Raw genomic sequence first — 24309 nt, forward strand, 5'->3', positions numbered from 1 at the left:
TAAAAATAATAAAAATAATAAAAATAATAAAAATAATAAAAATAATAAAAATAATAAAAATAATAAAAATAATAAAAATAATAAAAATAATAAAAGTAATAATATTTTATAATAAATAATAATTTTAATTATAAAGAGAAACAAGGAAGAAAAACAAAGAATCTAAAAAACTAAAGAAATAATCAAGGCTTTTAGAACTGCTAAAAGCAGTTAAGAAAGTTGTTAAATACAAGAGGCAGAATCATCAAAACTGCTATAAAAATAAATTCTTAAAAATTTTTCATTTTCTAAATTATAGCAGCTTAATTATATATATTATTAAAAAAGAAAAGGTTAGCTATAAATAATATAGATAAACAGATTAAAAGCCTATTAGATTAGAGAAGGCTGGAGGTGCTGGTGATAGCTACCAGGGTATTGTATAACACAGAGATACTAGGTGCAGCTACCCAGGATATTATACAACAGTATATCAAAGATATAGCTCTATTCAATTCAGTTTAAGCTAATTTAGTGAATCAAATTAAATCTTCTTTTTTGATAAGCTTAATAAATTATATTACCTTGTTAATACAATTTACTCTTAATTATTCAACTCTAAATTGATCTATTTCCTAATCAGGAAATAATTAAATAGTCTAATTGAAATATAAAAGAATTATTTTCTTCTTATTCTCTTGATTAGTTTAAATTAATCTGATTATCATATATTAAATTTACTTTTCTGTTAATTCTCTTAATTTATTCTTTAATTATTCTTCCTGTTTATTTGGTAATTCCCTAATTAGAAAATAACTTAGTTACTTAATTATCTTATCTTATCTGATTTCTACTATATCAAATAAATACAAATAATTTTTTATTATATTTTATATTAATATTGTTTTTAACTAACCAGTAACTATAATAATATTTAATATTTTCTAAATAATTTTTTTTTAATATTTCTATGTATTTTATATTATCTTTAGTAGAATACTTGATTAAGAACTTTATTCCAGGAATTTTCTTTAGAATAATCATTATCTATCTATCTTTTTTTAAAATAACCCTATCTTGAATGTGCCAACCATAATAGCTAACTAGATAAATAAATAAGTTATACAAATTATAATTTTGAGTAAAAGTTATCACTGTTTTTAAGGGTATATTTTATTTTATATTGATTTTATATAGAAATATAAATATGATTTTCAAATTAGATTAATATAGCGGGCGGCCCTGCTTTCCTCAAAGAAACAGTTACTATATTAATCTCTAACAATTCTCTAGACATAACCACTACATTTAAGCCTATCTAGGTAAAGTAGCGGTATTTACCCGCTTTAAAACTCCATATCACGTCCTATTTGTATATGGTTTCTTCTCATATTATGGATTTTGCATAGAATATATCCAGTTAATATCAAAATTGATTTAGAATACTAAGGTGGAAATAATAATACCGCTCTACCTGGATAGATTTAAGTAGGGGTGGTTATATCTGTACAGGGGGTAGTTTTAACAACTTCCCAAGAGAGAAAGGCTCAGAGGTGAGGTTACTTTAAACGAAAAACATCAGTGTATTTAAGACGGGGTTTGTCGGATTATACTGCCATACCGCAGTACACAATTGAACGAAGCTTATAGAATTGTATACCCGTGCTTGTTCAGCAGGTGATTTCGAATCATTCGAATCTATATTGAAGACGGACACAGGGGCTTCATCATCATACTGCCAGCTGCAGTATCCGACCGGCATAGATGAAAACACACTCTTGACAGTACCTGTAGACTGACCAAATGCGTCACAAACGACCTTACACATATAGGACCTTTCGCGAAATCATTGCACCGGCTCTCTGACACCTCATCACCTTTGCCCAAGATACACTTACCCTGGTAAATGCATAACAAGGTTTAATCCTAAAAAGGTGGCAGAAAAAAGGGATATCCACCATTCTTCACCTTGAAAACACTGAGAAGAAAGCTGTACATGCCCAGTAAAACGGAGCCCCAAATGATGACGGCCACCTGCTGTGTTTTATTGTCGGTAATACGGGGAACTTTCATTGCTAGAGCAATTGTTGCGAAAGAGAGAACAGCGTCTGCGTGTCAAAAAGTTAGCACCGTTGGAAAAGCAGAAAGATAGCAAACCTACAAATAGCGGCAATGATTTGCGTTTCCATGCCGAATTGGTTCGAAAACCCTCCAGCGAAATAGCTGATCCCCCCTTTACCATCCCCTGCGACATATGGTACTTTGCGAATGTGATTGAACATGTGGCCACTGATAAAAAGGAGAATTGCGATTAGGCTAACGGCAGCCCAAAGATTTCGGTTTTGCACCACGGGAAACACGTAGGGTGATAGAACTGTGAAAAGTGTCACCACGCCCATGAAGACAGTCGTGCCCGAGATAATTCGCATGTAGTTAATTGGGCGCACGAGAGGAGGTTTGGGGCCGTCCGGGAGATGACGAGTGATCCATGTATAAAGCTGATCAGCAGAGATGGGACTGCAAGTCGAACAGATTCAGCAAACACCCTTTTTCACCGGGTCAAGATTGTATCTTACCCGCTGAAGTCGAAACGCAATGGTCCATCATCAACCTTGGAGAAAGGGCCTACGGTCGGCGGAAACACAAGGAGAACCGGAGCAGTTTGAAGCATCAGCTTGTGCATGTTAGCCCAGAGGTCATGGAAAACGCAATAGTGTCTATCTCACTTTTTGAAAGGTTTCCTTGCCATTGGTGAACTCAAGAGTTGCGTAAAGCACTTTTAATTCATCGGGCTTAGGACCTTTGTGCCAACTGCGAGATATGAGCTCCCACTCGGGTTGAAACTCGCGACATAAAATGCATCCAAAGCGGGCTTCAGTAGCAGTCAATAGAACAGCGACATGATAGTCACGAGGTTTAGAGGTTAGAACTTGGTAGGAAGAATCGTCCAAATCAATGGGTGCGGACTTTGAGAGTGAGCGGTATCTCTCGAATTTGTCTGTGTCGGAACTGCCACAGAATCCATGAGAAAGTATGGTGATGAATGGAATCAGTAATTTAAGGAGCTTCATCTTTGCATGTCAAATATGCGCGATGGGCAGCGAGAGGTTGGGCAAGGGATTTTAAGGACTGGCAATGGCCATTGATGTCTGCACAGGTTCGTAAACGCGTGTAGGTAACAGTATGATCTACCACCTACTAAGCTATGTCGTAGTCAACCGAGCACTTGCCCATAGCCGCCACAACCATTCCATATCTGATAGGTGTCCACTACTCTAGGTACTGACAGTTACTGGGTCGGGACTGTTAGATAAGCACCAGTATGGTATGGTATTGAAAAGGTACTGTACCTAAGTCATCACTTCGAAAGTATGTGAAGCACTACTCCGTAGAATGAAAGCACTCAATTGATCTCTATCCTCATTCGCGGAGCTTACTATAGTTATGAAAGAAGGAAGTAACCATTCAGGCAATTATCCCACGCACTAATTGTCTATCAGGTACTGTACATTCAACAGCAAGCTAACTTTTCTAGTCCCTCCCGGTAAGCTTTGTATCAAGAAGAATCCGAAGTATACTTGATCAACCACGAATAGATATATGTCAGCGGCGCGCCTGAGGTGAGGTAATGAAATAGGTGCTTTTAGGAGCTACCTATTCGATCGAGATTTAGGACAGTATCTTGTGTGATTCTGGGTCACTGCCTGGCCGCATGGTTTTCTGTTCCGGCAATACACACTTGAATCGATACCCGGGCAGAGAGGGGCAAAAAAGTCGTCGCAAGATGGGATTGAAAACTGACCCATGAATTGAATCATAGTCTTATGCCACAACATGTATCGGGCCTATAGCTTACTATAATTACTGTTATATCCTCCAGAAGAAGATTTTCATCATGTATATCCAATCTTTTTTTCATACTTCGCGGAGCATCTGTTTGTTTCGCCACCTCACTTACAAGAGACACTCCTCCTCGAAAAGATGGCAAGCCCGTCAGCTCAAGGATCACTTCACAAAGGAGGCTGTAGTCCAAGGTCTGAAGAGCCGTGCAGCTTTCAAGCTTTTTCAAGTATTCCCAGCCTCCTGTCCTTATATGCTTTTACATTTCCTGATGATTACCTCACCAGATTGATGACAAATATCGCGTGTTCCAGAGCGGACAGACTGTCGTTGACCTTGTATGGTAGCCAAGAATCCCAGATATAAATGAGCTCAGCCAATTGACTTATCATTCTCAACCAATCAGGGATACGCCCCCGGCTCCTGGTCACAGGTAAATTGACCCTTTCCTCACTTAGGACGGCAGCTCACTTTCATCATAGGTAGCCGTGGCTCGAACTGAACCTGATGGCAGGGTTTTAGGGGTTGACATTATTCCAGCCCAGCCTCCCAAGGGCGTTTCTACAATTCAAGGCAATTTTCTTGACCCCGGAGTTCAGAACTACGTTCGTAACTTCGTGCGTGACCCTAACAGAGGCAGGCCACGCGTTCTGGGTGCACGCAGTGATGACCAGCTCAAATTCGACCAAGAGACCCCCATCGGGATTGCACAGATGTCTACAGAAACTACTGCACTGAATCAGGCCAACGAGAGAACAGTTGATGTGGTCTTAAGCGATATGTCTGCTCCCTGGCACCAAACTACTGGGTTCGGAAAGAGAAGTCTAAGTGATCCCTATGATAGGATGATGAATACGAGCGGCATAAGCTTCAAAGACCACGCTGGCAGTATGGTATGCTGTGCGACCTAAATTTGCGGGCAAGGCTATACTAAATTCTGCAGGATTTATGCTATGCAGCGTTACAGTTCAGTCGTGAGGTTCTCAGGACCGGTGGCCACTTCATTTGCAAATATTACCAAGGCGCCGAAGAGAAGGCGTTTGAAAGACAGCTTAAAGATCTCTTTCAAAAAGTCTACAGGCATAAGCCAGAATCCTCGCGTAATGTAAGCTTTGACTTCGTGGCTGTGCATACATAACATGCCGAAATAATGCTAATATTATAGGTAGGAGTCGAAAGAATCATACTTTATTGGAATCAGTCGCAAATAACCCAACCGTCAAGGATAGGGCCTAGATGTTGCTTGAATACAGAACCTATTGATTGCCATTGCTGTCTGCTTTCCAATGTACTCGCATAGACGAGCCACGATATCGATGTCATGCTTGACCCGATAATCCCTCGCGTTCGTCAAGTTCGGAATCTTCATCCCACTCAATATCGGCAAGCGATGCTTCTGCCGTTGCTTGGACCTTGTTCGGTGTCAGCTTCGTAGTTTCCATGTTCATTCTTGTCGCCTGAGCTAGGCGGTACCCAGCCTGGTCTTCTCTTCCTGAGAAGGGAGGTGATGGAGGGTGCACTGGGTTAAAATAGAGGAAATCAACTCACTTCTTTCAGTCCGCTCAATACTTCGAGATACCCGGGCTCATTCAAAACTCTCAGTACGAAATCCCAGCCATCCTTCTCGAAAGCCCCAACAATATTATCTGAACAAGCGCTACAGAACTTGTAACTCCTGCCGACAACCGAGACATTTTCAAAGGTTGGCAAGAATCCCCGAATTTGATGCGGCAATAGGCCCAATGGATGGTCCCCTCTGTCATGATCCCTTGAAACCGGCGCTGGCGCTGCTGCACCCAGCGGGTGTTGGATAATAGAGACGAGAAGCTCCACAAGCAACGCGGACGCTATGGCGGCCACTCCAGGCCGAGTAACCGTACATTGTTGATCAAGCGTTTGGTCTTTAGTGGACTAGAAAATGTTCAGGTTTGTGGTCAAGAACTAGTGGAGGAAATACTCACATTCATTGGTGCGACGACGTCGTTACAGAAGTAACAGCCAAGCTGTTCTGAAAGCTGGACATCTGATTTGACCCCATGGCGCATCACCACAAAGGAGTCAAACCCCAACGCTGCGTTCATGACGATCTTACCTGCAGCCTTCCCCATGACTGTTGGTAGCCATCGAGATTCTCTTGTGTCCATCAGGAGAAATATTACGTCATGGCAATCAATAAGGTCTCGCAAAGTCTCGAAATCTGCCCGCGTTTTTTCAACATCGATAACAGGGTGACCAACCATTGGTACGGAAAGTACGTGTCCTGCGGACTCAACCCCCGGATAAATCTCAGTTAGAGCTTGCGAAGCTCGATGGGCTTTTTTGGCACCTCCTTCTAGGCAGTCGGTGAATTTAAAGAGCGGCTGCCTTACTGGATTGGAAAATGAGACGGAGCCGTTGTCAATGAAAGTGATTCGAGAAACACCCCAGCCCTGGATGACTTGAGTGACTGTGTCAATGTGGGAAAGAGAGGAAACGACATTACCATTAAATTCCGAGCAACGTAACTGCCTAGCGTGCCTGCTCCTAAGAGGAGACATTTGGTGGCTTTGATTTTTTCGAGATTCAAATTTGGGCTAATCCTCCATTTCATGAGTTTGAGGTTGAGGTCAACGGACTGGTCGGCCAATCTTCATGTACCAGAGAATCTGTTAGCTCGAAAACTTGTACCTTCAGGAAGGAGAAGCTACTTTTGAGGGTCCATATATCCTGTGAGATCAACCAACCGTCCTGTCAGCCTTCCTGAAGGATTGCGCTCCCATCCTGTAACTCTCGGCATGTTCTCCAATGGAGTCAGGTTCGCAGCGCTTGATGCTTGTGCTTTCTTTAGCTTTAGTGTCAACACGGTACTGCGACATTGATGACGGCCTGCAGACACATCACGGTATCTTAGCACTCGGATCTTATCGAGTCTCCAGCGTTGTTTGGCTAGTAACAGAAGATTCCTGAGCGGCCAGCCCGGCGCGTCGTCGTAGTTTGAGGGGTCCGCAAAGACGACAAAACAATCATCAAAGTCCGCATCCTGGAAGAACCCCTCTTCAAAGGATGAAAGCGGTCCAATCTGCCAATGTGGCTTTTGTATGTTTGGTGCATCTCTAGACTTCTGATCCTCAGCCTCTTCCTTACGGCTTGCGCTAGTTCTAACGAAGCATACTCTGCGAGCCAAGAAAAAGCCCCGCTGACGGTTGTCTACCGTTTCGCTCCATGCTTGAACCGCGTGAGCCAGAGCTAAACATTCGCTTTGTGTTAAAGCGTCTGTGCGTCCGACCAGGCTCGCATTTTGGTCGAGCTCCATGTTTGGATCAGATTCGCCCAAAGGTACCCATGGAGGGTCGGAATGCAATGCGGGGAATGCAAACCAGTAGTGAAATTTGTATTTTTTCAAATCCGCATAAGATAGAACGACGAACGAGGAGAGCAGGGAAGGGCTAGAGTAAATACTCCCATCGCGTATAGCAGCCCAAATCTAGACTCGGGCCATCGTTAATGTGGTTTTCGTGAAAAAACAGATACAAGACTTACCATTTCCCCAGCTTGCTGGAGCATATGTGATTTATTAGTGTTCATGTATTCTTCAATGGTGTTAACATTCTTTATTGTGCCCTCGGCGCGGTAATATCCAGCCGGTGTTCTAGATAATCGACAAACTAGTGAGTGGAAAGTTCTACTTGGGTATGCTTGAGTTTTGGAACCATAGAGCATCCAGAGCTTACTCTTCGTTGGTTAGAGCATCGCCGTGTATTTGCATCCGACATGAGGCTTCAGGTGAGTCTGTAGGCCGAAGCTCATAAAGGCCAAGAATCTTGCGAGCCGAGTCATTTAGCTTGTCATGATTGATTTTCAAGGATGTTAGAGCGGCGTAAAATGGCAATTCGATGTCAGAGGCAAATGGCGCGTACTGCATTGTTGTGTTTTAGCTCTGACCAGAAGCCGTGATTTAGAATAGCCCAGGCTAATCAATGGACTTGCTTTATTCAGGTGAAAAGGTAATTGACTTCCAGTGTCGACTCAATGACAAGACCTGCGTTTAATCACTGATGTAGTGTGGTGAGTACAGTGCAGAGCCAAAGGTCCATGAAAGGTGAGGAATCCGAAGGAGGGTGTCTCATTGACATTCTCATATCGATTGTATCTTTCGGACGGTAAGGAGGTCATCTGCCCCAAGGTGGGGTTGGGGTTGGTGGGGCTTTCAACAGAACCTCGGCGCTAAGAAAGTCACCCCGGGCCATCTGATCCGCATTCTAGCTTACTTAGTAGGATTAGCGTGGATTCATAGCAGTACTACTTAAATGGTACAAGATGTGAGAGTGTACAGTACATTGTAAATCAACCCCATGACCTTTGCCCTTGTTAAGTGTACACTGATGATACATTTACAGCACACAAAGCTATGACACGATAATGTGCAAATTGTTATCTCGTAGTCATTGGCGACCGAATGACTACTAAGTCTATCTACCAGTTTCGAATTTGCGAACCAAGAAACCCCTCTCATCTAGATAATCCTTCACTTCGTTGACAGTGTATTCACCACGATGGAACTAACAAAAGGCCGTCAGCAATCAAGCATAAAAGTGCGTGAGATATAGCAAGGATCACATACCATGCCGGCACCTAGAGCCGCATCTGTTGTTGTATTTCGGAATACCTCAGCGAAGTGTTCGGGATTTCCAGCTCCGCTCGACGCAATAACTGGTATCTTGACGGCAGACTTAACATCATTGATCAACTCCAAGTCAAACCCACTGTTGCTTCCATCCCTGTCAATGCAGTTCAGCAGAATCTCGCCGGCGCCCATTGCTTCGACAGCTTGCGCTAGTTGTCGCACGTCAAGGTCTCGCGCCTCTCTGCCACCCTTGATGGTGCACTGATACCAACAGAAAGCCTGCCCGGAACCACTTGGGTACTTTGTCTGGATTGTGTGGTGTGTAGTATCCTCCGGTTGACTCACGTATACACGCTTTGGGTCAACGCTCACTACCACAGCTTGGTTACCATAAGCTTGGGATATCGACTCTATGGCCGTTTCCCCAGTCAGCTTCCCGCCAGCCTTATAATATTCTTCGGCTGCAATAACGGCATCCGACCCGATGCTCACTTTGTCTGCGCCAGATTTGAAATACATGGTTGCGACGTCCAGGGCCGAAATTTTAGTGCCGTCAGTGTCAACGGTGTCTCTAATTCCGCCGCCAATTGTGAGCGGCACGAAAACTGTTTCTGATGTTCTCCTCAAAATCTCCAGCATGGGCGTATCCGCAACTGGACAGTTTCTGAAAGAGGTGATATTCAGAAACGTCACTTCATCAGCACCTTGTTCATAGTACCGTTTGGCCATATCAACAGGCTTTCCCAGGTTTCGGACTTGGCCTCCAGTGCTCATACCGTCTTTCTCACGAACATCATACTGGTCCCCTTTTGTCACGACGAGATCGCCGGCATCGTTTGCACGTACATCGAGACAGGCGATCACCCTGCGTGTTAGCCCATCCTTCTTTTCTGAGAGATGCAATGAGCTCAGGGAAAGCGTCTGCAAACTGTCCCCGTCAAGGAAAGCACGAATTGTTCTTAAACCGGCCTGTCCACTCTTCTCCGGATGGAATTGTGTCGCAAAGATATTTTCCCGTGCTATGGCTCCGACGAACTCTTCGTCGCCGTATGTAGCTGTTGCTACTGACCAACCCTCCTTTTCCAGGAGGCCGGGAGTATAAAGTGCTGCGTAAGAGTGTACGTAATAGTACTTGCTACTAGGGTTTAATCCATAGAAGCTTTGGTTGCCAGTTGTATTGACGTTGGTGTTCATCGCAGAATTCCATCCGATATGAGGAACACTTTTTGTATCGGCGCTGAACTTCTGCATCCGAGCAGGGACTATGCCCAATCCGGGCACCTCGGAATTTTCCTCAGACCCGATGAAAAGCGCCTGTAGACCGACACAAATTCCCATGAATGGCTTGCCCGAGTGAATGTGCTGTCTAATTGGTTCTAGATAACCGCCCTCTGAAAGTTGGGACAGACAATGGCCAAAATGACCGACTCCCGGGAGGATGAGTTTCTGTGACAATCATAGTTAAGTATGTGAAATCGTATATGGGTATCAGATCGGAAAGCCCACCTCCACATTCTCGAGATCGCTCGGGGATTTCACCCATTCGACCTCATATCCAACTTTATTAATTGCATTCACCAGAGATCGGACATTTCCAGCTACATAGTCGAGCAAATGAACAGTAGGCATGGTGTGGTACGGACTCGATTAGTTCCTTTGGCAGATGAATATCCCTTAGGTCAGAGAGCAGGGCCTAACCAAAAGTATGCAAGAATCAGGCAACCAGGAGTAAATCATGCAGACCGCAGAGGCTTTATTCACTGAATAATTAAAAGGACCCTTGGGGGTAAAATGAAAATGCAGAGGGGGTATATTTACTCTAGGCCAGAGAGCTGAGTCATTGCTCGTTAGAACCCGCTTTCGGGGCCTTTTTTTTCCCGGTGCTCTCCACGCGACGCAGTGAGGTGTACTGCCGGCTTATTCACAGCGGTGAGAAGGTCATGCAATGACACTCCGCCTTTCCTACTCAGTTGCATAATCTTGATCAGGTCCTTTCTTATTTTGCAGACATTGAGCTCACCCCGGTCACCGCAATGTTTCTGTGCTCAGCTTGAAACAGACTGTACTAACTCATTATATATAGGGTCCGGCTTAGTCAAATTTATATCGAGCCTGGGAGCTGATGCCGTTTAGCCACGCTGAAATTAGTCTTCACCGGTTTTTTCAACCTATGCTTCTGTAGCTCATGCAATCGGCTGTTCTGGAGTTTATCTTCAATTTTTTTTTGGTTGCTATGCAAGAAAGTATGACATCACTAAGCTTTTGGAATTGGAATGGAAATAACAAGAAGTCATTGTGACTGGTTTCTGGTTTTGTAGAAGCACACCGGTGACCGCGCAGCACTGGTTCTCCTTCATCGGTAATTCATGCACTACTATCGGAACCCTCAAGGTAGATCAGGCCATTGCGAGGCTGTTAAAACGCGATTAAGTCATGATCTAAAAAAACGGTTGCAACACAATCTTACCGGAGAAAACTGCCTAAGCCGTACACCGGCATCTTTAAGGATTGCCGCGCTCTGAAGCTCATTAGCTAAATCACCAAGTAAAGGAGTTAGCAGAAACATACATCATTGTCCATGTTATACCCCTGCGAGTATACAACCTCAGAAATGCCTACTTGGGCAATCTTGACTGTGCAGGTCAAGCAAGGGCATCTGACCAACACTTGTGGTTAGTCATGAATAAGGCAATTCGATAGAAGGAACTTACGTATCACAATACAGTATGGTGCCTTCCCTAATACGCTCTCTCCCAGCTTCAAGCAGCGCATTTTCTTCCGCGTGCAAGCAAAGACATGTGGACAAGCCTCGACCTCCCCCTTCCCCACTGTTACACCTTGGGCCTGCCTAATAGTAAGCTTCAGTGACTTCCAACCTGCAATGGGCCGTTGCATAGGCCCGAGCGTTTCATACATCCACCTTCATTGCAATTAGTCAGGTGCCGTGGAGTGCCATTGTATCCTGTACTTATAACGCGACGCTCTCGAACAAGTACACACCCAACCCTTCTCTTCATGCAGTTACTGCGCTGTGCTGCGAGAGATGCTAGTTCCATGAAATAGTGGTCCCAGTGCGGACGTAACCGTTCCTCATCAGCTAGGTTGATAGCTTTGAGAGCTTTGTGCAATTCCTGTAGCGATGAAGAGGGGTTGAACAATCGAACCTGGGCCCGGTCGGTGAGATAAACACGCCCAATGCTTTTGTCGTAGAGGTGTTGATCACTCCAGAGAACGAATTTTTCAAGGGTTGGGGGGTTGAGCTGCATCTTTCGACGTCTACAGCAAAGGCGTCAGATGTGTTGCAAGCCATACTACACTCCGAACAACTTCATCCAAATGTATGAGTACTGACCTATCGACAAATCGTTTCCATCGAAGACTCACTGGTGCATCGATGCTCACTAAAAGAAAAAAGGGACGCTGGAGAAAACGATCAAGAACAGCGGACTCCCATATTTCTGTCGTGACCCAAAGCCCCTGCCACCTTTTGGTTACAAAATCTAAGAGAGCTTCCGCATTCTCAAATTCTATTCTTGACGAAGAGCTACTTTCCTTCTGCGCACAGCCCGAGGGCTGAAATCGATAATCATCTTCAGACTCGTGCAATGTTCCAGCAATCTCCTTATGTTTCAGTTCTAGGAGTTGGAAGCCTTCCTCCTGGATGAGGTACTCGGCAACAGCATGTTTTCCAGAACATATACCTTTCGCAAAACTATTAGCCTGCGTTGTGCTAAATTCAGGGGGCGGAAGGATAGGTGAGATGTAGGGAAACGAATGAAAAATTCTTTCACGCCGGCCATGCTAACCTCCACACAAGCCGATTAACATGTCTCAGAACTTGATAGTTCAAAGGGTGCTGATGGTACGAGGTTGGCGGAGTAGAGGAGTGCCGAGAAGCACCCGTGACGATACACCTCAATGTCTGCTTAATTTTGAAGGGGACAAGCCGGTAGGGTCTGGAGCAAATTTATTTGGAGCTAGTTGTGTGATAACTAGAATGTATTACACATGACAACATCACGGACACCTCCCCGCTCGGATAATATCCAGAATTATCTAGCCTTGACAGTTGATTTGACGTCTTTCGACTTTACACGTACATTTCCTAGTTTATACATGGTAGTTGGTTTCGAATTTGCGCCTACTTAAAAAGCTAAAATTTGGGTGTATGTTACCAGATGTAGGTCCGTGGCATATACAATTGATATTGTTATGCACCTAGTATGTCTGAAGTATTAAATCCGATCTAAGTTATTCAAGGGGGTCCATGTTGCAGCGTCAAGGCTCGAAGCTTGGGGCGAAGACTCTCATTCAAAGCAGCAGTACCTACCCTCTCTGCGAAGCCGTGTCCCAAAAGTCATGGAACAACGCTAAATTCTCTGATGTATTGAGGTTACTTTATACAGGTATAAATCTACTAATCTTATGCAGGCAGATATATCAAGCTAATAAAAGTAAATTAATAATTATAATCAAGACGATTAGATATCTAATCAATAAATTATATATTGTAGGTATCGTTATTCCTGCTACTTAAAAATATGATCTATATTGGTACTGTTTGATTTCATTTCTTTTAATATTTGTTGACAACAGCTAATACTACTACCCGTCACCACCTTCAGGCATAATATTAATCAGCTGAGTATTTCTTTATTTAATTATATCTTTATTACTTTCTCTATTAATTTATTAACTCTTATAATTTATTTTTTTATTCCTATGTATATTTGTACTGTAGATAGACTCTTGCTCTGACAATATCACTAGTGTTGTTCTATATCTTTTGGGACACGGCTCCGTAGAAGCGTGCTATTTGGATCAGTATTTGACTACCTGGACCACACTACACAGTCTGTTTACTAACTATATCTAATTAAAGCTAAATCTAGTTTAAATCTTGTTATCTAAAAAAATAGAATAGAATATTTAATCTATATCCAAAAAAGCAAAAATCGCTTTAATAAATAAGTTCTCATATTAGTGTTATTGAGGTCTAACATATTAAGAAATTAAGATTTTTAGAATATATTCCTTATAGAGTTTTATTTTTTATGATTTTTATTATATTAAGATCTTTAGAAGAATATTTTTATTTATCTTAACTAAAAAAGGTTAAGTTCTGGAGTTACATGATTTTATTATCTACTTTAGGCTAGTTGTGGTCCTAGTGGTCTTCTACAATTATTACATACTGAACTGACATCATGTGACTGCCATGAAAGAAAGACCACTATCATCTACCTTAGGTCGCCACCACCTCTTTATCTATTTCGCCATTCACAGACAATCCTTTCTCGAGATCTCGCCAAGGCCTTCCTTGCCTTTGTCGCTCTCCATACCCTTCCAGAAGTTTTCTTTAGAACTTGTTTCTGATTCTCTGTGAATTGGATCTTTCTCTCCGCCTTTGTGCACCTGCGACCGGACAATCCTCTAAGTCACCTAGGAATCTTGCTGCGCGAGTATATTAGGATCCCTCCTTCGCTCCTTCCTCGTTCTCTTGTCTACGTCCATTTGTGAACCCATAAGCTGTCGAGTTTCACACACCTATCGCTATCGCTTTACTGTTGAGGCTCTTCACTCACTGAGCCTGTTGTCATCGCAGGTTAGGAACCCGGACTAGCTCAAATTTAGCTTGATGGACTAGCAAAGTCCTCGAAGCTCAGTTAAAAACCTATTCCATCCTAACCCAGAACTGCTTGCATCGTCTTTGTATTCGTCACAACCGTCAGACTTGTCTGTATACAGTCATCCCAAAACATTGACCACCCAGCTTAGAGGAAAGGTCTTCATTATATTACCGAGCAACGCCTTCGAGTAGGGTCTAATTCTTCGATCCCTGGAATTGATTATACGAGACTGTTTGCAAGTCATTCTGTTATCTCCGATCTGCAAGCCCTCTCGTTCGTTGCTGTTACCATCTGTCTACCTTGTTCTCCCGTGTATTCTTGTGAAAGTGGCATTCCTCTTTTGATCTAATTACATTGACAACGCAATCATTGGACATCCAATTGAATAAAATGTCATCCTCTGTTCATTTCAAGTTCAAGTCCCAAAAAGAGCCCTCCAGGGTAACTTTCGATGGCACCGGTATATCCGTCTTCGAGCTGAAACGAGAGATTATCAATCAGAGTAGGTTGGGTGATGGAACCGATTTTGAGCTTTCTGTCTACAATGAGGATACTGGAGAAGGTCAGTCAATTGTTACAGTCTGCTTCGCAGTACTTTCGTTTTCGGCAGCATATATCTTACGGGAGCTGAATGTCAACGTATGCTGATGACTTTCTATTTTCGACTAGAGTACGATGACGACACCAGCATCATACCGCGGTCGACATCGGTCATAGCTCGAAGGCTGCCAGCATCGAGACCAGGGAAAGGCGGCGCCGCGCGTTATGTATCTGGGAAAATGCCGCTCAATGCACGCAGCGTTCCTCGTAACGAACAGCCTTCATCAGTCCGAGGCGCTCTCAATAGTCAACCCATCAGCAACGGCGTCCTCGAACTCAACAATGCGCAAACTGAAGAGGAGAAGATCAATGCCCTTTTCAACTTGCAAGCGCACCAATGGAAAGAGCAACAGCAAGAAATGGCGAAGTAAGTACTGGAAGTTTACGTCCACAGGATCACTTCTTGCCACGAGAGCGAAATCTCCTAATCTCGTACAGTGCCACACCTGTTCCTTTCGGCCGTGGGAGGGGTAAGATTATAAACGGAATTTCTCAAGAACGCCCTATGCCCCCTGGGTATATATGTTACCGCTGTCGTGAGAAGGGTGAGTCATGGCATGTAACAAGGCATATGGAGAGGCTAGCTAATCATATATATAGGCCATTTCATACATGAATGTCCTACGAATAATGACCCCAAATTTGATGGCAAATATAGAGTGAAACGCTCAACTGGGATACCGAGATCACTTCAAACCAAAGTAGAGAAGCCCGAAAATCTCACTTTGGATGCCTTGAATGAGGATTCAAGGAACACAGGCGTAATGGTCAACGCTGACGGCGATTTTGTTATTGCTAAGCCGGATAAGGCTGCCTGGGAGCTTTATCAAGAAAAAGCCAAGGCTTCTGCTGCTGCTGCTGCTGAAGCAGCAGCAGCTGAACGCAGCAAAGAGCTTCAGGCACGTGGCCTAGAATGTCCGATAGATAAAAGAATGTTTCTGGAGCCTACAAAGACCCCATGCTGCCAGAAAACGTACTGCAATGATTGTATTGCAAATGCGTTAATTGAGAGTGATTTTGTTTGCCCTGGATGTGGGACAGAGGGAGTTCTTCTTGATAATCTCTCTGTCGACGATGAGGCCATCACCAGAATCAAAGAATACGAAACTGAGAAGACAGATCAAAAAAAAGAAAGAGACAAGCAGACAGTGGACCAAGAGGTCCAAACCAACAACAGAGCCCCGGTTTCAGGCCTGGTCTCGGTTACGGCAAAAGAGAGTCCTCCTGCCATCGCCCCTTCAAATGCGCCCGTGTCTTCGAAAAAACGGCTTGCGGATGCTGAACCTAACAACGTGGCCTCCGGAAGTATAAGTCCAGGTTCATCCCTTAAGAAACAAAGAAAAAGCGACTCTCACAACAAACAATCTGGTGAGTCGCAGACTACACAGACCCAAGAATCTTCCAGTGGCTTGCAACCGCCCCCTTTCGGCCAGCAGATGAGTTTTGGGGGCCTTGGATTTGCTCCAACTCAGGGAATGGCGGCCATGCCATTCCCTGCTCCTGGGTTCAGTGCTGAAGGGCCCGGTTTCCCGACCTTTTTGGGCATGCCCCCAGCCAATGCGTTCCCCTCCAACATGAACCAGGTCTGGAACCCGATGAACGGTGCGAATTTCAATCAGCTTCCTGGGGTAATGTATGGTGACCATATGAATGGGTATGGCGCAAATATGTTTGGCAGTGCGGGAGATTCAAGTTTCACCATGTTTCCTATGTCACAGATGAACGGACTAGTCCAGTCGAACACCGACTTTTCGCAAGCCTTGGAAATGGGCCAGTTTGCAAACCAGCAGCGTACCACTTTTAGTACCCCGTTCGCCAGAGAAGAGGATACCGCATATTTTCGTCAGCCTGTCAACCCACAGCGGCACCAGGCAAGACATCGAAGGACAAGACCGAGCGATTACAGGGAACTTTGAGAAGATGTCATGGTGTTGGACACAGCTTCCTAATCATGTTCTTCTTTTTTGGTGTTGGTGCCTATAACCCTCTCAGTTTGTTTTCCTGCTTAAATTCCTCTTCCTCTTCCCCGCCCCGCCTCGCCCCCAAAACCACAGAAACCCAACCCGTGTTTGTCTCCGTACCATCACGTTCCCAGGGCGCATAAGATATGTATTTTTTAGAAATGCATCAAATCATTGAAAATTTGCCTAATCGCTACCAACTTGATCAAGGGCTTTGTGCGGTAATTCTAATGGTGAAGATTTAATGACCCATAGATCAAGTACATTGTAAAGTAGAAGTCCCCATCTTTCACTCAATCTCACTCGTACTCCCGTTGTCAGTTAGTGAGACCGACAGCCTGGGTGGTCAGATGATGCGTGCATATTGAAAAGGCTGGACCCACCTGTGACCCCCCTTCCGTGACCTGTCAACTGACTCAACCACTCCCCCAGTCTGTCACATCATTCAACACAGCAATTCACTGGTCAACATCATCTAATTCATTTTCATTGCGATATCCTTCTAATCCTAAATCTTCCTCAATCTATCTCTCCTCGAGCAGTCTAGTGACCCGGAAAGTCTTCACTAAACCTACGACCTGCGGAAGCTCAGTCAGTGCCAGTCCGAACCGTGTAATCAGGCCATTGATTCTCTCCAACGAACTTCCACCATGTCCAAATCATCAAATGACATCAGTAGTAGGCGCTTCCAGTTGCAACAGTGCCTCGAGAGATCTTTTCAGGCTAGCGTGCTTGCAAGCTGTTACAGTGTGAACACCACCGCCTCCACGGTCACGGGGTTCCACTACTGCACTACAGTGGGCACCGGTAAGATACCTCTGCCTCCAAGAAGGTGACTATCAATGATCACATACCGAGGTAACATGGTTTCCAGGGGCACAGTGGTATCCCTGAGGTCCCCTCGGGATATAAATCGCCTTCATCTCCTCCCCTCGATCTGTCCCTCCTCCCTGGTCTGGGAGTCAGCTGGTCGGGAAACAGCTTATCAGAGCATAAAGGGGAGGCAGCGCATGCTATCCCGGAAGAGTGTGAGAGGCTCTTCTGCGAACATATGTCAGTGATTTTCCTTGGTGAGAGGAGATTCATTGGACAGGATTCGCCTGGAATAGGTGCGTATCAAAGTCGACCAGCTATTGCCGAGTCCGAGCACACGCCGATTCAACATTGGCTTGAGGTTTTGGACTACACGAATGACATCACTTATCGAGGCTTTGTGGCCAGCACGAGTGATGGCCAACCAACCGTGTTCGTGTTCTTCGACCAAGCTTTGGGCCACAGCCTTAAAACAGGGTATGACATCTCAAAACTGCTCCCGGAAATTAAGCTTATTGAAGTTCTGGCTCGATCTAATATTGAGTTTCTCCAGATTGGTGGCGTTATTCGAGCTCGCAAGCATTAGCATATTTGGATGCTCCCAAATTGTTGCCTGCATACCGCGTTCGCGGGATACAGTTGAGCTCGAAATAGTCAGGAATTTTGGGTGGTGTGGATTTAGCCTGACTACCCTTCAGCAGTGGAGTGTCGGAAATGCTCCTTATTCTCTAAGTGATAGATGGCTCTTTCTACTCGCCGAGGTCTAATCAAACCAGCATGGCCGTTGCATATTAGTGATTGAATTTAATTACAACATGGCTGTTCATATGTGATACTCTCCTAATTTTTGTAATAATTCTCTTGTCTATCTAGCACCAAATATCTTTCCTAGCATGTCCCAGATAATTGAAGCGTTTTCAGTCTACTAAATGCTATCCGATTCAAACCCAGAACGACATAACAACCTTAATAGGTGTAGAAAGTAATGGACGCCACTGCTGGGACTGATTCGACATGCCATAATTGGATACAGGATTATTCTTCTACTCCTGACTATTTAGACCTATTCGGCAACTTGGACCACTAACCTTGAACTAGTAGTTAGATAAGTAAGCCCGTGGCTGCACGCTGATGTTGCGCGCGCCAAGCAATAAAGTGGCCTGTCACGGCGGATCACGCGGAGATGACCTCAGTACTATGATATAGTAACTATAAGGTGGTTGGCCATCTAAAAAAATAACCTTTAATTAGGCATCTGTTTGTCTAACATGAATAAATCTATGTCCATGCTTCTGTTATTGCTACTAGGAAGTACGAACGCTCATAGCTTAGCTTTGATGTTTCCTAAATTTCTTCTTTATTCAGGTATCGTTCGCCCCAAACACCGCGGACTGTCCTCTGAACTCGGCCAGATACCTTGTTCGGACGAGAGAAACAACAACGGCAATGAGAGAATATTGAATGGTCATGTGTCCTGCATTCGATGCTCTCATTGCGCAGCAGATCTATGCTTGACATCGCAGATAATTAGCAAGGGCTTCACCGGCCGGCATGGCCGTGCATTACTTGTATCTGCAGAAACGGTTGCCAGTGCAATTTCTATTAGTGCATCTTCTGCAACAACTGAATGTCTGCCAAATACCATCGTACAGAAGCCCGTCTTCAGAAGATTAGTGACTGGTGCGCACACAGTGAGCGATATAAACTGTGCGCTCTGTGGAACGGTGCTTGGCTGGAAATATGTCTCCGCAGAGGAGGAATCACAGCGGTACAAGATCGGGAAGTTCATCCTAGAGACTGAGAAGATTACAATATCTTCAGTCTGGGAGTCTGCTGACTTGCCTACTGATCCTCCTGTTTCATATCCCGAAGGGCCTAGGCCCAAATTATCGGCAAAACGCATGGAATTTGATAGCCAGGACGAGGATGAATGCGAAGACCTTTTCGCAGGAATCTGGAGTCCTGGCCTTGCCATGCGCCGAAGAAGTCGCAAACTCGATCATGATTCACCTTTATCCAGACTCACCCCGTCATGATCCAATCCTACGGGTATACTGTCCCGGAAGCAGCATACTTCAACTTAGATACAGAGGGCCCGTGCTTAACAATTGCCAACCCTTTGACGCTGTTTGTCCCTGGCCGAGAGCAATGGTGTTTTGCATTGATAGTCTGCAATGGGTCTCGAATGCTATACCTGCCAATAGGCCTATGTGTCCGAGGCGCCACAATCTTTGTTATTATTGACCTTTTCCGCCTTCCAGCGGGGAGGTACACTTTCACTCAGATCTGAAAATGCCCATACATAATGTCCTTGATTGAAGGGGTATCGTAATGCACTATTGATTAAGCACAGCAATAAAATCACATCCAGAGCCTGCATTATTGATGTGGGGAGAGTACTGCGCCCGTGATTGTGGTGAAACTGGACACACAATGGTTTGCCAGCTGTTATCTAGTCAGTATTACTGGTGTCGGTTGTTCGGGCTCTTTTCGTTTCGAAGTCTTGGGCGTCAACTCCAGTTATACGCCGTTTCGCCGTCTCCCCGCTTTGGGATTGAGAGGCACCCGCAGGCTTCCGTTTCACAAATGCGGATAAGTCGTTCGCATTTTTGGTAACTGCGTCTAGTCGAGCCTTCTGTTCAGAAACCGGCTGTCCCACAATTTGACCCAGAATGCCTCTGAGCATGGTATCCTCCACACCACTGGCATTGAAGGATGACGCGGAGGGGCGTTGGAGATCAATAAGCTGTCAATTCATGTGAGATTCAACGATTTTCGGCACAAGTAATAACCCAGGGCAGTTTCTTACCCTTTGCTCCATGTCAGAGATTATGTCCTTCACATTGGCTATCCTCCTTTTCATGGTGGTTTCCTTGTCTTCGTCTAGCGAATTACTAGCGTCCAATTTCGCCTGTTCCTGGGACATCCTCACTCGACAACTATCGATAGCGTGCTGCATATGGGTAACAGCGTCTTTCCTCATTGCTTCATCGACCTTATTGTCTTCCCCATCATCATCACCTCTGCTCACCGACCCAAATTCGAGGGCGAGGGAAAGCTTGTAATGGCACTCGGCAACGGAGGGGTCTTCCATCGGGAACATCGACTGTCTTAGACTAAGAGCTGTCCTCAAATCTGCCACAGCATCTGTAAATCTTTCAGCTTCGAGTGAAATCTCAGCTTGTAGATCATATGTGTCGGCAAGCCGTTCTTTAAGTTGCTCTAGGTTTGACGGAGCCCCAGCAGATTTTCCTTTCCCTTGCTCTTCCTCCAACGCATCTAGTTTTTTCTGAAAAAGTATACGTGCCAAGTCGAGGACCTCATAAGCATTAGCAAAGTCATCCTCATCTTCAGCGACCTGGCTATCAGCCTCGTCCTCAGTATCGGACTCGTCAAAATTCTCATCGCCTGTGAATTGAAAGTATGACCTGCTCGTGCTTTCGCTTGACTTAGCCTCAACTTCATGCCCTGGTCCTGCGACCTGCGCCTCCGTGATAGCATTTTGAATGACCTTTCCTGCTGTCGGAGACGGTTTGTCTGACTGAGAGGGGGGCTCCGTGGCCACTTTTGTTCCGAGAACGTCGCTTTTGCTAACAGCGACGTTGTATAGAGCTTTCCCGTATGCAAAGAGAAGATCGGCGTTCTCGAGTGCCAGTTCGCCATTCAGCTTCGCCTGGAGCTCCGTGGCCTCGGAATAAAGCTCAGCGGCAGCATTGAAGTCTTTGATGGCATCCTTCGCTGCAGCCTGACTAACAAGATTGTCCAATGATGCCTGGTGATCACCGTCGAATCTTGTTCGCGGAGAGGCGGCACCCGATTGTTTATTTTCCGTCATGACAGGTGTCTGACAAGAATTCGGAGTGGTTTGCCTGAGAAGAGAGTCAGTTGCCATAAGAGAAGGCCATCGGAGATAGCGAGTGAAGGTATCAATACAGAGTCCAATTTCAATAAATGGCCCAGGGCGAAGCGACCGTGCAAGCAGAAAGGTACCAAATCAGATGATCAGGACAGAGAGGAAGCTTAAGGGCTCTAAACTTGTGAGGACGAATCGTCTTGGAGAAGAGCTCAGCGTCAAGTTGCTTTTGACGGGGTTTCCGACGGAGTGGAGAACCCCAGGCCTGCCGCGAGACCGACAACTACAAGTACTCGTGGACGTGCGCGTGCCGCGCGCGACACCACGCGTCCCGCTCGGGCAGGGTAGCTGACTGTCTTGCGCTGATTTATTTTTGGTCTCAGATATTGCTGCGATCACCGACGACGCAGCAACACACTCGAAGGTATATTGTTGACGGGCAATCTATTATCCACGACGACGTTAGTGCGGATATTGTTGCCTCGCAGAAATATTTGCACCATCTACCGCTTGGCAATTGTTAGGGAACGAAGAACACCTCTTGACATTATTGACAAGCACCCGGGACCCTAAGCATGGATATGGACCCTGTCCCTTCATCCTCGCCTGCGTTTGGTACACCCGCATATACTTTTCGAAAGAGCAGGTCCAATCCAGTTCCTGCACGAACCTCGATACTTCCCATCTTACTTCCACCTTCCACTCTTCGTCCAGTAGCCTTCCGGACTTTTACGCGGAAGCACAACTTGACGATCTCATCGTCTGCTCTTCAAACCTTAGCGGGATTTGTGGGAAGGAACTGTGGCTCAGGGTGGCGGGAAGAAGGCCTTGCTGAACGGGTACTGGATGAAGTAGCCAAAAGCTGGAGGAAAGCCGGAGGTGGTGTGATTGTCGACGAGGGCAAGGGGGCCTCGCTGAAGGACATTTTGCAAGTCCTCGAGGGCAATATGATTGGGGGAAAACTGATCGGTGGGAATAAACCGGCTAGTAAGGCTCCTTCAAGAAACAGAAGCCCAAACCTAGACAACAGGGGCCCGATTTCGGAGACTGTCTCTGCAGCAAACGTACTTGACGGCAGCGAGTCTGGAGAGTCTGACTTGGCTCTACACCCACGGCAATGGTTGAAGGTTATTGAGGCCTTCGACATTCCGCGTCTTACATATCACGGCGACATGAAGTATTTTGAAATCGCTAAATCCAAGCCCTCGCTATTTCCGCCACCGTCCCATAAAACTGCCTTATTCAGGGACCGCTACAACATTGTTCATCAACGGTTGCTTCGAAACGAGTCTTTCCAAACATCATCAGGGCTATCAACTCAGTCGTCATCGCAGCCGACATTGTCCAGCTGGTCTACCCATCAAGGCTACAGACTGACACCGGTTGCAAATTTGCTAGGAAGAACCGGGACTTCTCATCTAATTTTTGGTTTACTGTTGATGTCGCCCACGGGGGAACTTTCGCTAAGCGATCAAACAGGGAGCATTGTTCTTGACCTGAGTCATGCACGCATTGTACCAGAAGACGGTTCTTGGCTTGTTCCCGGAATGTTTGCTCTTGTGGATGGGGTATATGAAGAAGAAGCCCATGTTAAGGGATCCTCACTTGGCGGTAACCCTGGTGTTGGGGGAGCCATTGGAGGGAAATTCTTAGGCATTTCTATCTGTGGGCCGCCATGTGAGCGCCGTGACATTACCCTGGGAACAAACAGTCGACAAAATAGCAGCGAAATCAGCTCAAGCGGAGGACTTGGCTGGGTTGACTTCCTAGGTGCCGGGAGTGAGCGGGCACAAGGCCCACGCATGAGGCAAATACAGGCTCAATATCTTCAGGATGCTAATTATAATACTGAGGATGGTCGCCGACTTCGGATGGCCATCATGAGTGAGGTCAACCTTGACAACATGGGGACTTTAGATGCATTAAAAAGAGTCTTCAACCACTACAACGACTTGGACGTGGCCGACCTTCCTGTGGCATTCGTTTTAATTGGGAATTTTGTGCAGAAAGCAACAATCAACGGCAGTGGTTTAGCGGGCAGTATCGAGTACAAAGAATACTTTGATGCATTATCCTTGACGCTTTCTGAATTTCCCCTGCTGCTACAGCACTCGACTTTCGTTTTCGTTCCGGGTGACAATGATCCATGGTCGTCAGCCTTCTCTTCTGGTGCTGCTTCCACAGTACCACGTCATGCTGTCCCAGAACTGTTTACTACCAGAGTGAAACGTGCATTTGCTACGGCTAACGCACAGGTGAATCACTCGAAGACGGATGAGCCGCCTGGCGAAGCAATATGGACTTCTAATCCTGCGCGTTTGACCCTGTTTGGACCTCTTCATGACATAGCCATATTTCGAGATGATATATCGAGCAGGCTTCGACGCAGTGCGATCAGGGTTGGGCCAGACGCTGACCTAGACGTGGCCGGCGCCAGTGGGAACAATGGCTCCGAGGTTGAATACCAGTCAGCTCCTCGATTGCAGCATACACCTCCTGATACGAACGCGATGACTTGTTCGACATCAATTGCTCGAAAGCTTGTGAAAACAGTCCTAGATCAAGGAAATTTATCTCCTTTCCCACTTTCTCTGCGACCTGTCCTATGGGATTATGCATCTTCACTTCAGCTATACCCACTGCCTACTGCACTCATCTTGGCGGATCCAGAGTCAACTCCGTTTTGTATTACATATGAGGGCTGCCATGTCATGAACCCAGGGAGGTTTGTCCAGGAAAAGGGACTACCTTTTGTTCGATGGATAGAATATGATGTCCTCACGAATAAGGGACGGGTAAGAGAAGAACGATACTAGCCATATCTACTCTTGAGTGAATATGACTTGACTGAATTACAGACACGAACATAACCGTTCTGTCCAATATATTTCGATAGTTATGCTGTGACAACATTGCAAGATAGTGACCCATCACTGACAGTAGCGAAACCAGAAATTATCGAGTAAGCTGGCTCATCTCTGTGACTAGCATACTATACTTGAATAGATCAATGCTGTGTTTGAAACTCTT

The 24309-nt window shown here is 45.3% G+C and overlaps 9 protein-coding genes across 9 annotated transcripts; 4 read left to right on the top strand and 5 right to left on the bottom strand.

Annotated features, from left to right (window-relative positions):
- Positions 1–1545: 1545 nt before the first annotated feature.
- BO97DRAFT_446735 (OST3/OST6 family protein) lies at positions 1546–3194 on the bottom strand. Its single transcript, XM_025698682.1, has 4 exons — positions 2706–3194; positions 2556–2653; positions 2141–2496; positions 1546–2087 (listed from the first exon to the last, which is right to left on the bottom strand). The coding sequence occupies exons 1-4, from the start codon at positions 3048–3050 to the stop codon at positions 1906–1908; spliced, it is 981 nt and encodes a 326-aa protein (XP_025546705.1). The 5' UTR covers positions 3051–3194; the 3' UTR covers positions 1546–1905.
- A 680-nt stretch (positions 3195–3874) lies between these two features.
- Positions 3875–5030, top strand: BO97DRAFT_356087 (RlmE family RNA methyltransferase; the record flags this gene model as incomplete). The annotated part of the gene is made up of 6 exons (XM_025692158.1): positions 3875–4048; positions 4107–4157; positions 4226–4252; positions 4302–4712; positions 4763–4924; positions 4989–5030. The coding sequence occupies 6 exons, from the start codon at positions 3875–3877 to the stop codon at positions 5028–5030; spliced, it is 867 nt and encodes a 288-aa protein (XP_025546706.1).
- BO97DRAFT_446738 (putative autophagy ubiquitin-activating enzyme ApgG) lies at positions 5014–7940 on the bottom strand. Its single transcript, XM_025698683.1, has 7 exons — positions 7530–7940; positions 7339–7447; positions 6507–7282; positions 6302–6446; positions 5781–6248; positions 5368–5730; positions 5014–5231 (listed from the first exon to the last, which is right to left on the bottom strand). Exons 1-7 carry the CDS (start codon positions 7718–7720, stop codon positions 5139–5141), a joined length of 2145 nt encoding a protein of 714 aa, XP_025546707.1. The 5' UTR covers positions 7721–7940; the 3' UTR covers positions 5014–5138.
- A 208-nt stretch (positions 7941–8148) lies between these two features.
- On the bottom strand, positions 8149–10241 carry BO97DRAFT_378137 (imidazoleglycerol-phosphate synthase). The gene is made up of 3 exons (XM_025693092.1): positions 9929–10241; positions 8420–9868; positions 8149–8357 (listed from the first exon to the last, which is right to left on the bottom strand). The coding sequence occupies exons 1-3, from the start codon at positions 10049–10051 to the stop codon at positions 8268–8270; spliced, it is 1662 nt and encodes a 553-aa protein (XP_025546708.1). The 5' UTR covers positions 10052–10241; the 3' UTR covers positions 8149–8267.
- Positions 10242–10648: 407 nt separating this feature from the next.
- On the bottom strand, positions 10649–12354 carry BO97DRAFT_473544 (deoxycytidine monophosphate deaminase). Its single transcript, XM_025700247.1, has 7 exons — positions 12229–12354; positions 11775–12123; positions 11337–11698; positions 11134–11266; positions 10991–11078; positions 10890–10940; positions 10649–10834 (listed from the first exon to the last, which is right to left on the bottom strand). Exons 1-7 carry the CDS (start codon positions 12248–12250, stop codon positions 10787–10789), a joined length of 1053 nt encoding a protein of 350 aa, XP_025546709.1. The 5' UTR covers positions 12251–12354; the 3' UTR covers positions 10649–10786.
- Positions 12355–14125: 1771 nt separating this feature from the next.
- On the top strand, positions 14126–16684 carry BO97DRAFT_245680 (cleavage polyadenylation factor subunit MPE1). Its single transcript, XM_025690824.1, has 4 exons — positions 14126–14614; positions 14722–15019; positions 15091–15197; positions 15253–16684. Exons 1-4 carry the CDS (start codon positions 14443–14445, stop codon positions 16566–16568), a joined length of 1893 nt encoding a protein of 630 aa, XP_025546710.1. The 5' UTR covers positions 14126–14442; the 3' UTR covers positions 16569–16684.
- A 347-nt stretch (positions 16685–17031) lies between these two features.
- BO97DRAFT_473546 (yippee-domain-containing protein) lies at positions 17032–19462 on the top strand (the record flags this gene model as incomplete). Its single annotated transcript, XM_025700248.1, has 5 exons — positions 17032–17410; positions 17488–17903; positions 17980–18187; positions 18532–18535; positions 18735–19462. The coding sequence occupies exons 1-5, from the start codon at positions 17264–17266 to the stop codon at positions 19460–19462; spliced, it is 1503 nt and encodes a 500-aa protein (XP_025546711.1). The 5' UTR covers positions 17032–17263.
- BO97DRAFT_408884 (SHNi-TPR domain-containing protein) lies at positions 19441–21515 on the bottom strand (the record flags this gene model as incomplete). The annotated part of the gene is made up of 3 exons (XM_025695959.1): positions 21360–21515; positions 20236–21295; positions 19441–20172 (listed from the first exon to the last, which is right to left on the bottom strand). Coding segments are annotated over exons 2-3 (1316 nt in total), but the record flags the coding sequence as incomplete, so codon positions are not given.
- Positions 21516–21646: 131 nt separating this feature from the next.
- BO97DRAFT_408885 (DNA polymerase epsilon noncatalytic subunit) lies at positions 21647–24276 on the top strand. The gene has a single exon (XM_025695960.1). The coding sequence runs from the start codon at positions 21855–21857 to the stop codon at positions 24093–24095; it is 2241 nt and encodes a 746-aa protein (XP_025546713.1). The 5' UTR covers positions 21647–21854; the 3' UTR covers positions 24096–24276.
- Positions 24277–24309: the final 33 nt, after the last annotated feature.

Source organism: Aspergillus homomorphus (assembly GCF_003184865.1).
Source record: "Aspergillus homomorphus CBS 101889 unplaced genomic scaffold BO97scaffold_62, whole genome shotgun sequence".
Taxonomy (NCBI): Eukaryota; Fungi; Ascomycota; class Eurotiomycetes; order Eurotiales; family Aspergillaceae; genus Aspergillus; species Aspergillus homomorphus.